Genomic DNA, 11,920 nt, shown 5'->3' on the forward strand with positions numbered 1-11,920 from the left:
AAACATGTAAAAGAGAAAGTTTAGGCAATACCTCTTCCCCAAGACGATAGGCTGTTGCTACTTCCCTGGCAATCTGCATACCCACCTAATAACAGAAACCATATGTAAGGATTTCCCCAGGTAAAAACAACCATATAACACACTAAAATGACACAAACTGTTCATTTGACTAAATATTTCCTTAGTTGCAAAATTTAAACCACATCAAATTATATTTGAAGAGGACAATAGAATTGCACCTTGGTGTCGATATTTTGGCAGCTCCCAACCAGTGTAGAACCACTAACTTTGGACACTACTCTCTGCCATTATAGATTTTGGCGACAAAGTTTGTATATAGGCTCGCAACTAATTATTTTGTTAATTTTTAAATTGCAGCCGTTAGTTTACGTTATGCAAGTCTTGATTGCAATCTAACGGTCATTCCGCAAGATGATAAAAATAAGGGCACGTTACCCTCGGGGCAAAGCAGCTGGACCTGTGGGAAACAAATAGCTAGTGTTTAAAAACTTAAAACTAATATGAATTGAATTAACAAAATTGAATTTCGAAAAAGAAAATTTGATAACCTATAAAACTTTTTTTTCTTCAGAAAAAAAAAACTCTTTTAATCACAAGTGAGTTCTTTCTTGTTATTGAAAATTTTCTGTAGGTGTCAGTATCTATTAGGGATGGTAATGTCAAGCCTGAGCCTTGCTTGATCATTGAAATAAAAGAGCGGACTAAAGAAAAAAAGACTAATCATTTGAATTTTAGGTCAAGCTCAACCCGAATTTAGATAAAAGGTAGGGTCAAGTCGAGTTAGATAAGGCCCGACCCTGGCCCGAATTTAATTGGGCTATAATATTTTAGCCTGAGCCTGATCTATGACATTTAAATTTAGGTTAAAACTGAAAAATTTTAATTAGATCAATTGGGCCAAAATTTAAATATGATCTTTTTGCCTTTTATAGTACCTATGCTTTTGATGCTTAGTAGGGATGGCAATGGGGAGGGGACCAATCTCCCCGCACCCATTCCCGATATTTTGCATATGTCCCCGTTTCCGTCAGAATTATTTGAGAGAATCCACATCCCCTCCCTGAATAATAACAAGGGATCCCCAAGGGTCCCCGATCCCCGAATAACTAATACATTTTTTTATTTTCGATTTTGAGTTAATCATATTAAAATAAAAAATTCAAATAAAGTAAAATTTGAAATATATCTTACATTAATATCTATTACAAAAGTCACATACATTAAATTAGTAAGTAACGCAGCATGTAAGGGATACAAACTTTTTTTACAAACTATTGTGAATAAATTAATAATGTAATACAAAATTGTTACAAATAAAATCGAATTTAGATTCAAAATTAATTTTTTCAATGGTGGCGTGGGCACTTTATAAATGTGGACTATTCCTTTTACATCACAATAGTTAAGTCGGAGCAAATCAAGAGCAAATATTAGATTAAATTAGATTAGATTAAATTAGATATTAAAATTGTGATTCGTTGTGAACAATTATAACATCTAAAAATAAATAAAAAATAGATTTAAGTTTAAAACATTTAATGAATATTAAAATCAAAACAAAATTTTTGGGCTAATAGAATTTACCCAGTTTTTTTAATGTCTTAAATAAAAATTTAGGATTTTAATTAGTTAATTAGGCCTAAAAGTTTAATAATATAAATATTTTGATATTTTTTATTTTTACTAATATTTATAATTTTATAATTCAAATTTTATAATTTATTTACTAGTAATTTTAAAAAATAAAAATAAAATTACAAATTAAAATGGGGAAATAGGTAGGGGATGGGGATTCCACCTCATCCCCATTCCCTCCTCGAATAAGAAATTGGGTATGAAATTATCTTCATACCCTCTCCGAATGAGGAAAATTCCCGAGGGTACCCGTCCCCGTGGGAATTTTTGCCATCCCTAATGCTTAAGCGATTTTGTTATTTTGACAATCAACTGACTCTTAATGGACGAATTCACTAACACTCAAGGGAGATATGTGAAATTAAAACGAAAGAATCTATCATTCTATCTAACTAGAAGAGATATTATTATTTTAAGTTTTTAAAATCTAAAATTTTTTCACATCACTTTATTTATAAAGTTTTTTTACAATTATTTTTTTCACTTAGTATTTCAATTTTTATCATTTTACTACTAAATCACTAAAGTTAATAGAATTTTAATCGAAATTAAAATAAAAGTCTAATTTAACCCTAAACTATGTCAGTTTAATTTAACCCTATAAATTAAAACGACCCAAACTTAATTTAACCCTATAAATTAAAAGATACAAACTTAATTATATATAAAGAAATAATACTTTTATTAATTAATTATTTTAGATAAAATAATCAATTGATAAAATTGTAAATATTATACCTTGTTAAATTCTTAAAATATTGACTATAATAAATTCTTCAAATACACTTTCAGCATCAGTATTTTATTAATGGAGTTAACAATTTAGTAATAAAGTGGTAAAAACTGAAGCATTAATTGAAAAAAATAATTATTATAAATCTTTAATAATAAAGTGATATTTTAGAAAACATTAAATAATAAAACGATAATATCTCAGAAAAGCCACAGCCTCGGGGGAGGTGAGTAAAAATTGCCCACCCATATTCGAACGAAGCTTGCCCTGTACTCTCTAGCCCAACGCATAAAAAAAGAGAGGAGACAGAAAACGAGTAAGGGGGAAGTACAGATAAATTTGGCGGGAAAAACGAGAGAAAATCATGAGCTCGTCGGCGATGGACGCAGAATCACCGGATCTGGTGTGCCAGCTCGACAACGTTCAAGGTTTAGTCGACGCCCTCTCCGCAGTCAGATGGAAACGCCACCAGGTCTGAGAGCAACCACGAGGACTATCTACGTCATGACTTTCTGTTTGGTTCTTAGGAAAATCATGTGAAAAAGTAAGCTTATATATAACTGTTTATCTTTGTTTTCTTTTTTTTCCTTTTTTTTTTTGAAAGTAGGACGCGGTAATTGAATTATCCGAACACGGCATCATTTTGATCGTTGAGGAAACCGGTTGTCTCCAAGCCAAAGTGTATCTTCAGCGCGAGGTATCAAAACGGCGTCGTTTTGTTTCATTCCTAACCCCCCCCCCCCCCCCGGCCCCACCCACTTTCTTTTTCTAATCTGCCACTTGGAGTTTGGAATGGAATGGAATTGAATTGAATTTGTGTTTTTTTAACTGAGAGTTTTTGGGTTGTGATTGTAGCTTTTTGTAAGATATGAGTATAGCGCACAAGGGCGCCCTAGGTTTGGAGTGAGCTTGGGACTTTTTGCTGATTGCTTAAATACTTTTTCAGCTCCCGGCCATTCTAGCTTGATTGAAATTCGATATCCTGGACCTGACATGCAGCTCCTTGTCAAGTATGCTCCTGTTTCTTTGTTATCAGCATTCGAAATTTTTATGAGTAGTGTGAACAGGGAAGCAAACTAAGCAATTGTTGATTGTAATTAAAGCAGTTTGTAATGACTAACTGAATGTGGTTTTGATTATGAGTAGTGCTAGCCATCCTAAAATTTGATCCCAAATATTGTGCCATCTTATTATTTCACTTGGAACTTGTGAAAATTGTCAATCACTTGATGAATGGCACAGCACATTGCACAACAGTTGGATGAAATTTGAGATAAAATTTTGGGATGTCTATTATTGTTATTCTTTGATTATTTCAAATTCCGGCAATGGTTGGGATAGTTGTGGTGGAAGTCATTTCTTGCATTTTCTGCAATTAGAAAGCCTTATTTTTATATTACGTTGAAAATATTTCAGATTATACAGTTTGAAATAGGAGAGATGGAGGACCTTTGAATATTTCTTCTATAAAATTCTCAAATTTTGTTTCGTCTATATATCTCTTTTCCCAATTTTAGTAGTTGACAATGATCAAGAGTCAATAAACTTGATTGACTAAGCAGAGGGTGCTTTGCCACCTAAATTTGAAAGCCAGTACTTTTAAGTGTTAAAATACTTATATGGGGACAATTGGCAATTTGTTGAAGGCTGCTGGACTCTCACCTTCATAATTCAACTATTTTTTGAATCTATATATAGTAGAATAACTAAAATTATGCCATTACTTACATTTTCCTTTTCTTCAATGCCATGTTAGGTCCGTTGATTCACCGGATGCTTGCATTTATGCAGAAGTAAGGACAAGAATTCCCGACATGATTTCATGGGATTATAATTTTGAACCTGCAGGAAGCACACCTCTCACTTTTACTGTCAAGGTACACTCCCATAGAGAACTCTATAAGGGAGGGCTGGGATTTTCATTTAGTCATTTGTATGCATCAGCTACACTTGAAGCATCCTTATAGCAAAAAACATCATCAAATGTCTTAATGTTTATAATTTCAATTTCATTTCTAAGGTTTTGTACCCAGCATTTTGTAATACATAATAAATTTTATAGAAATGTCTTCTCTATTAGAGGATAATTTTACAAATGGAAATGACTCTTTGACACATGTTCCCATTGTAAGATGATAAATATCATTTGTTTAAGAAATATTTATTCATATAAGATTGTGGAATAATCACAGACTGCGGTCTGTTGACACTGCAGTCCGCAGCATTAAAGGAAGCAATTGATGACCTTGAGTGGCCAGGGTCAAGCATCCAGATTAAACTGCAACCAGTCCCCCCTTCTGTTTCTTTCAAAGGAGAAGGTCATGGAGACTTGCAGGTGTAATTTCAGTTTCACTTACTTCGAAAATATTTGTCCCAAGGTTTTTAGAATTTACAAGCAATATTTGTTGTCTTTTCTGCAGATAGACTTCATGTATTATGTGAATACTGACCTTTTGATAGCGTTTCATTGCGATCGCGAAGTCTCTTACAGGTATCCTTAAGTTTGAATGTATATTCTTGATATTTTATGCATCAGCGCACACTTCTAGCAACCGGTCTTGATGTTTCAACCTATGTTGTGGACAGGTATAAGTACAAATTTCTCCGGGCAACAACTTCCAACTTACCTGGTAGTGTAATTAAAGATAATAGAGGAAGTAAGCTGATAATTGGAAGAGGGGGAATGTTGAAAGTCCAGCACTTGGTTTCTGTTGCCAGAACATCCAATCAACACCCTCATACTGATTCTGCTGGGTATCAGCAACCCAGTCGAATTGCCTATATTGAGTTCTTTGTGAAGCCCGAGGAAGATGAAGACACTATAAATTAGTAGGGTTTTCTTTAAGAGTCCTATGCATTCAAATTTGTCACAACAACCTTTTGGTCTTAATCTCTTATCAGCTATCAGGGATTCTTATTCTGTGTCTCACAGTTGCTTTGCCCTTCTACACTAATCATGAAGCTATGTTCAATCAAACTGGCTGGAAAAGGCAAGTGTACCTCATTTATATTCATTTGCTCTAACTTGTAATTTTGTTTGGGTCCTCCTTTGGTGGAGCAACTCCACCATGGAGTCAAGTCATAATAACCGAAATGGACAGCTATGATAACAAGCGCATACGGCATACTTATTGTAGCCGAAAGTCATAATATCGGGCAACCTGTAGAGCAGGAAGAATCAAATAATCACCAAAGCCAACCACGAACAAAAGAGATCGAACCACAAGCTGTTGGCTTCTTCATCATTGTTGTCCTCCTCTACCTAATCATCACGTTCATCGGCCTTATCCAACAGCATTGCCCTTTCTTTGGGTTTATGCTATGAGGGGTAATGCAGACGAGTAACACTGTTTTTTCTGCTCTTCTGCCAACCAGAATTTGGCTCCGAGGGATTTGGCGACTGCTTTCTTTCATAAGACACAAAAATATCCCGCTTCAGAACATGCATTTTATGGTATAAAAAGTGGGTTATCATACTGAAGAAAGATTTGAGAGAGAGAAACTGCTCCAAATTTTGGGTACATTTGGTTTCCTATATTGACTTTGAATTTATATTTGTTTCTTTTATTTGGTATAATTCTGTTTAGTTGTCAGGAGTTTCTATGAAGATTGGCGTGTACAATAGTCAATAGATGTCCTTATGTTGACTTGGGTAATAGAGTCAACAGTGTTAATGCAATAGAGTCAGAGGGTGGCGTGAGCCTAATAAACTTGGTGGCCTGGGCAAACGGTGGATAATAATAATTCATTCTTATTCCTTGTGTCCCATCTTCAAAGAAGCTCGCAAATTTCCCATGTTCAATCCTCTCAAATTGATGTAGGATGGTTGCATAGGGTAAGAATGGTACTTTTCTTGAATCATAACTGGAGTTATAGGTATCCTTTGATGCATATAATATACTATTTTGAAGTTTTAGCCGTTTGCCCGTGGTTGAGCCAGACATTTCGTCTCTTTCGGGGTTGTCTTGCCATTTATATTTTTTGTTATTTTTTCTATTACTTTCAGAATTTTTATTTTTATTTTTTTAGATATCAAATTTGAGTATCGTTTATTTTGTTTTTCTTATTTAGACTAGGAGACTTTTATTATAAAATAATATTCTAAGTTTGCCTATTTTAATAAATTTACAATATTTAAAATTAGTATAAAGCAGTTCAAAATCCTAGTTTTGTTCATTTCTTATCAATACTATTCTAATTATTCAGAAATTTTGTTTCTCTATCTTTTATCAATCTTTACTTTTTTGTGTTGTTACAAATTCAACACAAAGATCGTACTCTTTTGCAGCTCGAAAGAGTATTCCTTCAGGATCGCTCTGACATTAGCAAAATCTCCAACGGATGCATAATTGAATTGTTCTAATATAGTTCTAATATTGGCAGAAAAACAAAAGCATGATTTACCTGAAAGTGGCAGGGATTGTAGGCCAGAGACTCATGGTTCTAATTCTGGCAGGCTGAGTGAGAAGGCAAAAGCATGTCTCCCTAGTCAAGCTTTTGGTCTTCGGAAACAATGAAAGCTTGCCCATGACCTTCAATATCTTTTCTTCTAATGGCAGCTTAAATAATTCCTCAATGTCAATCTTCATCTTCTCAATCACCTTTTCTGGTACCTCATGATTGATCAACTATTTAGCACTCAAAAAAGAGAACCAAACTTGCTTGTTGATGGATCTCTTCAAATTCTAGTGATTGGACAATTTTGCATGTAAAAGTTGAACAACTGGTTCAAGCTCAAGTGCATGCCCGCATGGGAGAGAAATATCGTACACCAACGTCTGTATAATATTACTGTTTTTGCTGTTGGCGCCATGCTTTTTCAAACCAACTTATCGTGCCAAAAAAAAAAAAAATCCTTTAGGCACCTAATAATCAAAGTTGATTGGTACTAGCTCAACTTTAGTCGTTTTTGTAAAGGTGCTTCTTCCAACAGATACTGTCCTGCAAGGCAGCATGCCAAAAAGGAAATGGAAAATTTTTACAGGCTCGCGCAGCTGATACAATACTCGGCACAGTTTTGCTTACCTAAAGCAATTGCCATTTGCAATTCGTTCATAGGGGTGGGCAAAATACCCAACCCGATCCGATCCAACCTGAAAAATTTTGGATTCACATTGGATTGGGTTGTAAAAGAAACCTGATCGGATGAAAACAGTGAAACCCAATTGGGTTGTGATCGGATCGGGTTTTATCTGAAAACCTGGTCGAGTTGCTTAAAAAATAAAAATAAAAACCCTAAACCTAAGCACACATACACCACAGACACAAATCACAGATTCACATTTCACAATACATACACAAACACAAGTCACAACCCTCCTCTTTACACAAAACACATACACAATCACACCCAACGCCAATGGAGGCCACACAAGTCACAACCTTACCCTCAAGAAGCAAGAAAACACTCTCTAGTCTCCACGCCTGATCGGCTACATGTCCAACCATTCGGGACCTGCTACTGCCCACCCACCCGTCTGCGATCTTCTGCTGTGCGGCCATAGCCATCGATCTACTACTCCAAGCCTCCAACCTAACCCGAGTTTCTCAAGACTTTGAGTTTTGACTTTTGAAGCTTTGATGGTATATATGGTTACTGTGTAGCAAATTAGCATTTAATATTTGATTGTTGTAATTATATATTTTTAAATGTTAGTAATAAAATCAAGAAAATCCTAACCAAATTCAATCCGATTTTTTGTCCCGCGCGCATAGCCACCGATCTACTACTCCAAGCCTCCAACCCGACCCGAGTTTCTCAAGACTTTGAGTTTTGACTTTTGAAGCTTTGATGGTATATATGGTTACTGTGTAGTGAATTAGCATTTAGTATTTGATTGTTGTAATTATATATTTTTAAATGTTAGCAATAAAATCAAGAAAATCCAAACCCAATCCTAACTGATTCAATCCGATTTTTTGTCCCGATCCAATCCGATCCGATCCGAATATATATCGGATTAGATTGGGTCAGATTATAAACTCGGGTTGCATTCGGATTAATTTTTGCCCAACCCAAACAATCCCGAAACCCGATCGGGTTGACTTGAATTCGATTTTGTCCACCCCTAAGTTCACATAGCAAAAGGAATGTACATGTTGGGTAAAACTCGGTGCAAGGGAGAATTTATTAATTGAAATAAGAGGAATACTTATCTATCATGAAAGGGTATTACAAAAATTAAAAAATATAAATGTAATGGATGAAATTTACGAAAGAACAATAAAAGAGAGCACAAAATAGACAATTAACAACACCTATAATTGAGAACGCCATCGGCATCTTAAGAAATAGACATTTGCATATCGTCATGGACTTATTCTACCACATTAGGGGAGGGGAAGGGGAAAAAAAAGCATCATGAAAATTAGTCTTTTTACATTAAATAATCTAAGGTCTTATCTAAAATTGAGTAGCCGTAACTTTTAAGTTACAATTGTTGTGGAAAAAAAATTGTAACTATAAAACAAAAGTAAATAATTTATAGTAAATATAAATTTTAAAAAGATTATTAAGAATATAATGGATTTTTCATTATACAAGTGAAAAATCATATCAACATAATTTATAAGTTACAGCAGTTAGTATTTATCAAACACTTTAATGCTGTAACTTAGAGTTACAACTGCCCAATCTCAATTTCAAAAGCACTCTAACATCTGAAAACATTGTTGCACATGAAATGTTTTCAAAGAAAGTTCAGTCTCACGCTTTGCAAGATTTTTAGGGTGATCTGCTGTGACAAAAAAAAAAAAATAGTGACGTTATGGCAAGAGCTGCACAAATTGGTGGGGGGGGGGGGGGGGGAAAAAATTAACACACACAAAAATACGCAAATAAATTTTCGGTTTCGTTCGTTCATTCAAAGGCCAGCATTAATTAATAAAACTAACAAACAAAGAAATCTAAATTTTCAAAAATTAAAATTTAGGAACAACTTATTTACTATAACTAATATTGGAGAGGTAATCAAGTAATTTTATGTATTTTGGGTTAATTAAATGTCACTTTAGTTATGTATTTTGAAAAAAGCCTCTGAAACATCCTTACTATTAAGACTAATGCTAAGTTACATGCATGTACCTTACACCCCTCTCACATGAATAGTGAATGATGTGGGTCCACTCACTATTCATGTGAGAGGGTTGTAAGGTACATGCATGTAATTTAGAGTATTAAATATAAAAGTTACATTCATACTCTTTTTTTTATTAACTTTTATAATAATACCCTTACATAAATCTTGAGACATTAATGAAAAGAAAAAAAAACGGTAATTGATTAAATCAACCCTAAAATTAAAATTAAAATTAAAATTAATGAATTTTTTTTTTGTTAGTATTACATTAAATAAATCGTTCTATATAAAGGATTTAGATTAAATACTTAGCTGATCTTTGCTCAACTTTTCATAATTTTCGATCACACATTCATGTATAGTATAGAAATATACAATTATAAAAGTCAACTCAACATTTAATCCAAATCCATACATAAATTAGCATCCAAGAAGATTTTCTAAAGAATACAATCAGAGCAGATTTATTCCCCTGCGTAGCTAGTTCTCTTTATTGACAAACCTACAGTCGTTCCTGATTTGCCCGTGGTGGCCAGTGAGTACATTTATCTTTCCCACCTTGACAATAGAATTTACAAATGAATCACAGAAGAATTGTTGATCAGAGGCATGTGCCCACACTAGCTGAATTATTTCTCCTTGACGATGGTCTTGAGTCACTAGTAGATTATCTGATGGCAGCAGACCTCTTCCTCGAAGAATGTTGAGGTACTAATGATTGCCAAACCTTGCAGGAGTCGTATAATCAAGCGGCGCCACTTCGTTATCTCTTCCTGATTCAGGGCATATGGACCGTACGATTCTCCGAAATGTTGTTTATATTTTGTATTTATCATAATGTTCTTCTTTAATGTTAACGTCATAGATACTTTGCCTGAAGCTCAGACATCTTGCCTCACCAATTGTGTGGCTACCTATTGACAGTTTATTTTTTTCAAGTCAATTTCAACATTTTACCACAAAATTTGAAACTTGGGATGTAAGATAGTGGCTTGTTAATTCACATTATTTTGATTGAACCTGATAAAGCAACCAAGTCTCTAATGTCAAGACCTTGATGTTCAAAATTTGCAATAAGAGTCTCCAGAGAGGAATTGGGAAAAGGAATGTACTTTTTGGCTCCGTCAAAGCTCGCTTTCAGTGAATCTGTCCTTCCAAGCAAGACCTTCCATGTCAGTCCTCCTCTCTGATAATATAAAAGTCAGAGGCTTGTAAGTATATCACTAAACTTGTAAGAGAAGCATTGGAGTTGGCCCGGCCGAACATAAACAACAATCTATATCATTATTGCAAGTCTAATTGAACTCTAAGAGTTATGAAGTCTTTTATTTTAACTTCTATCACTTACATTAGCTTTTATATAAATACACATATTGTACCTAAATTTTGTATGTGAGAGACATGGAAGTTTATATAAGACATGGAAGTATATATAACGTATTAGAAAATACAATAATAGCTATCGAATCGATAGTAATATCCCAACAAACATTGGCTAAACATACAATAATAGATCTCGGATCGAATCGATAAACATTGGCATAAACATACATTGGCATGAGGATTTTTCCTTAAATTCTCATGCCAAAGCAACGTAACTTATTGTAATCCGCTGAATAGAGACAGTGACATAACCTGCTTCTGCGTTTGGAGATGCGTTCGGGGATCAAAAAGGTTAGGTACGCTTTCAGATTTAATGTTGAATATGCACGAATATCTACAAAACGAAATGTGGAGAGAGTTACATTACATACCAAAGCAACAGCATCACGAGCGGCAATGGTTAGAATATCAGAGCACATGAAATTGTGTGGGGACATGCATCTTCTAAAATGAACTTGATCTCATCAATCACTTCGAATCCTCACACAGATAAGAGAGATGATGGGATCAAATGTAACCATGAGAAAGCAATCATGAAAGTGCAAGCGTAGGAGTGATGCTGCCATGCGAGGATCTTTAACCACGGCATTCTCGACAATACGTCTGATAATCTCTTCTGCTAAGGGGCATGTCTCTTTGTAGTAATCCTGAACAAGAACTCCATCACCTTCACCCGAAATCTTTCTTCCATGCAACATGAACATCAATACAATCAACAATAGTATCCTTATATTCTCCATTGAGTGATTCAGCACGTACAAGTTAAACAATTGGTTCAAGATCAAGTGCACGCGGAGAGGATTGTTGCACTAACATCTCTATCACATATATATCGTGCCTGCAGAGCTTGACAATGATGTTTTCTTGTACTGTTCTTGATATTGCTACTATGTGTCAAAACCAACTTCTCTTGCAAAAAATCCCTTTTGGCTCTTAATATTCAAAGTTGATGCAACTAACTGAAGCTAATTATTCTTTTCTTTAGGTCATTTTATAAAGATGTTTCTTCCAGAGTCTATTGGGTTGTGAAAATTGGCCAGCCAGGGTTTATAGCTAGGTAGCTTGGTGC

The 11,920-nt window shown here is 34.5% G+C and overlaps 2 protein-coding genes across 4 annotated transcripts; one reads left to right on the top strand and one right to left on the bottom strand.

Moving 5' to 3' along the window:
• Window positions 1-2,605: 2,605 nt before the first annotated feature.
• Window positions 2,606-5,424, top strand: LOC102608653 (uncharacterized). Of its 3 annotated transcripts, none has more exons than XM_006485350.3 (7): window positions 2,606-2,861; window positions 2,997-3,086; window positions 3,245-3,399; window positions 4,146-4,266; window positions 4,605-4,724; window positions 4,810-4,880; window positions 4,976-5,424. In XM_006485350.3, the coding sequence occupies exons 1-7, from the start codon at window positions 2,754-2,756 to the stop codon at window positions 5,217-5,219; spliced, it is 909 nt and encodes a 302-aa protein (XP_006485413.1). In that variant the 5' UTR covers window positions 2,606-2,753; the 3' UTR covers window positions 5,220-5,424. The 3 variants fall into 3 exon arrangements, with proteins under 3 accessions (XP_006485413.1, XP_024957249.1, XP_024957250.1); XM_025101482.2 differs by having other exon boundaries at window positions 2,804-2,861; window positions 3,336-3,399; XM_025101481.2 differs by lacking the exon at window positions 2,997-3,086 and having other exon boundaries at window positions 2,794-2,933; window positions 3,336-3,399.
• A 5,044-nt stretch (window positions 5,425-10,468) lies between these two features.
• On the bottom strand, window positions 10,469-11,591 carry LOC102623466 (peroxidase 20-like). The gene is made up of 2 exons (XM_052439883.1): window positions 11,337-11,591; window positions 10,469-10,654 (listed from the first exon to the last, which is right to left on the bottom strand). Exons 1-2 carry the CDS (start codon window positions 11,589-11,591, stop codon window positions 10,469-10,471), a joined length of 441 nt encoding a protein of 146 aa, XP_052295843.1.
• Window positions 11,592-11,920: the final 329 nt, after the last annotated feature.

Source organism: Citrus sinensis, chromosome 4 (genome assembly GCF_022201045.2).
Source record: "Citrus sinensis cultivar Valencia sweet orange chromosome 4, DVS_A1.0, whole genome shotgun sequence".
In the NCBI taxonomy this organism is placed as follows: domain Eukaryota; kingdom Viridiplantae; phylum Streptophyta; class Magnoliopsida; order Sapindales; family Rutaceae; genus Citrus; species Citrus sinensis.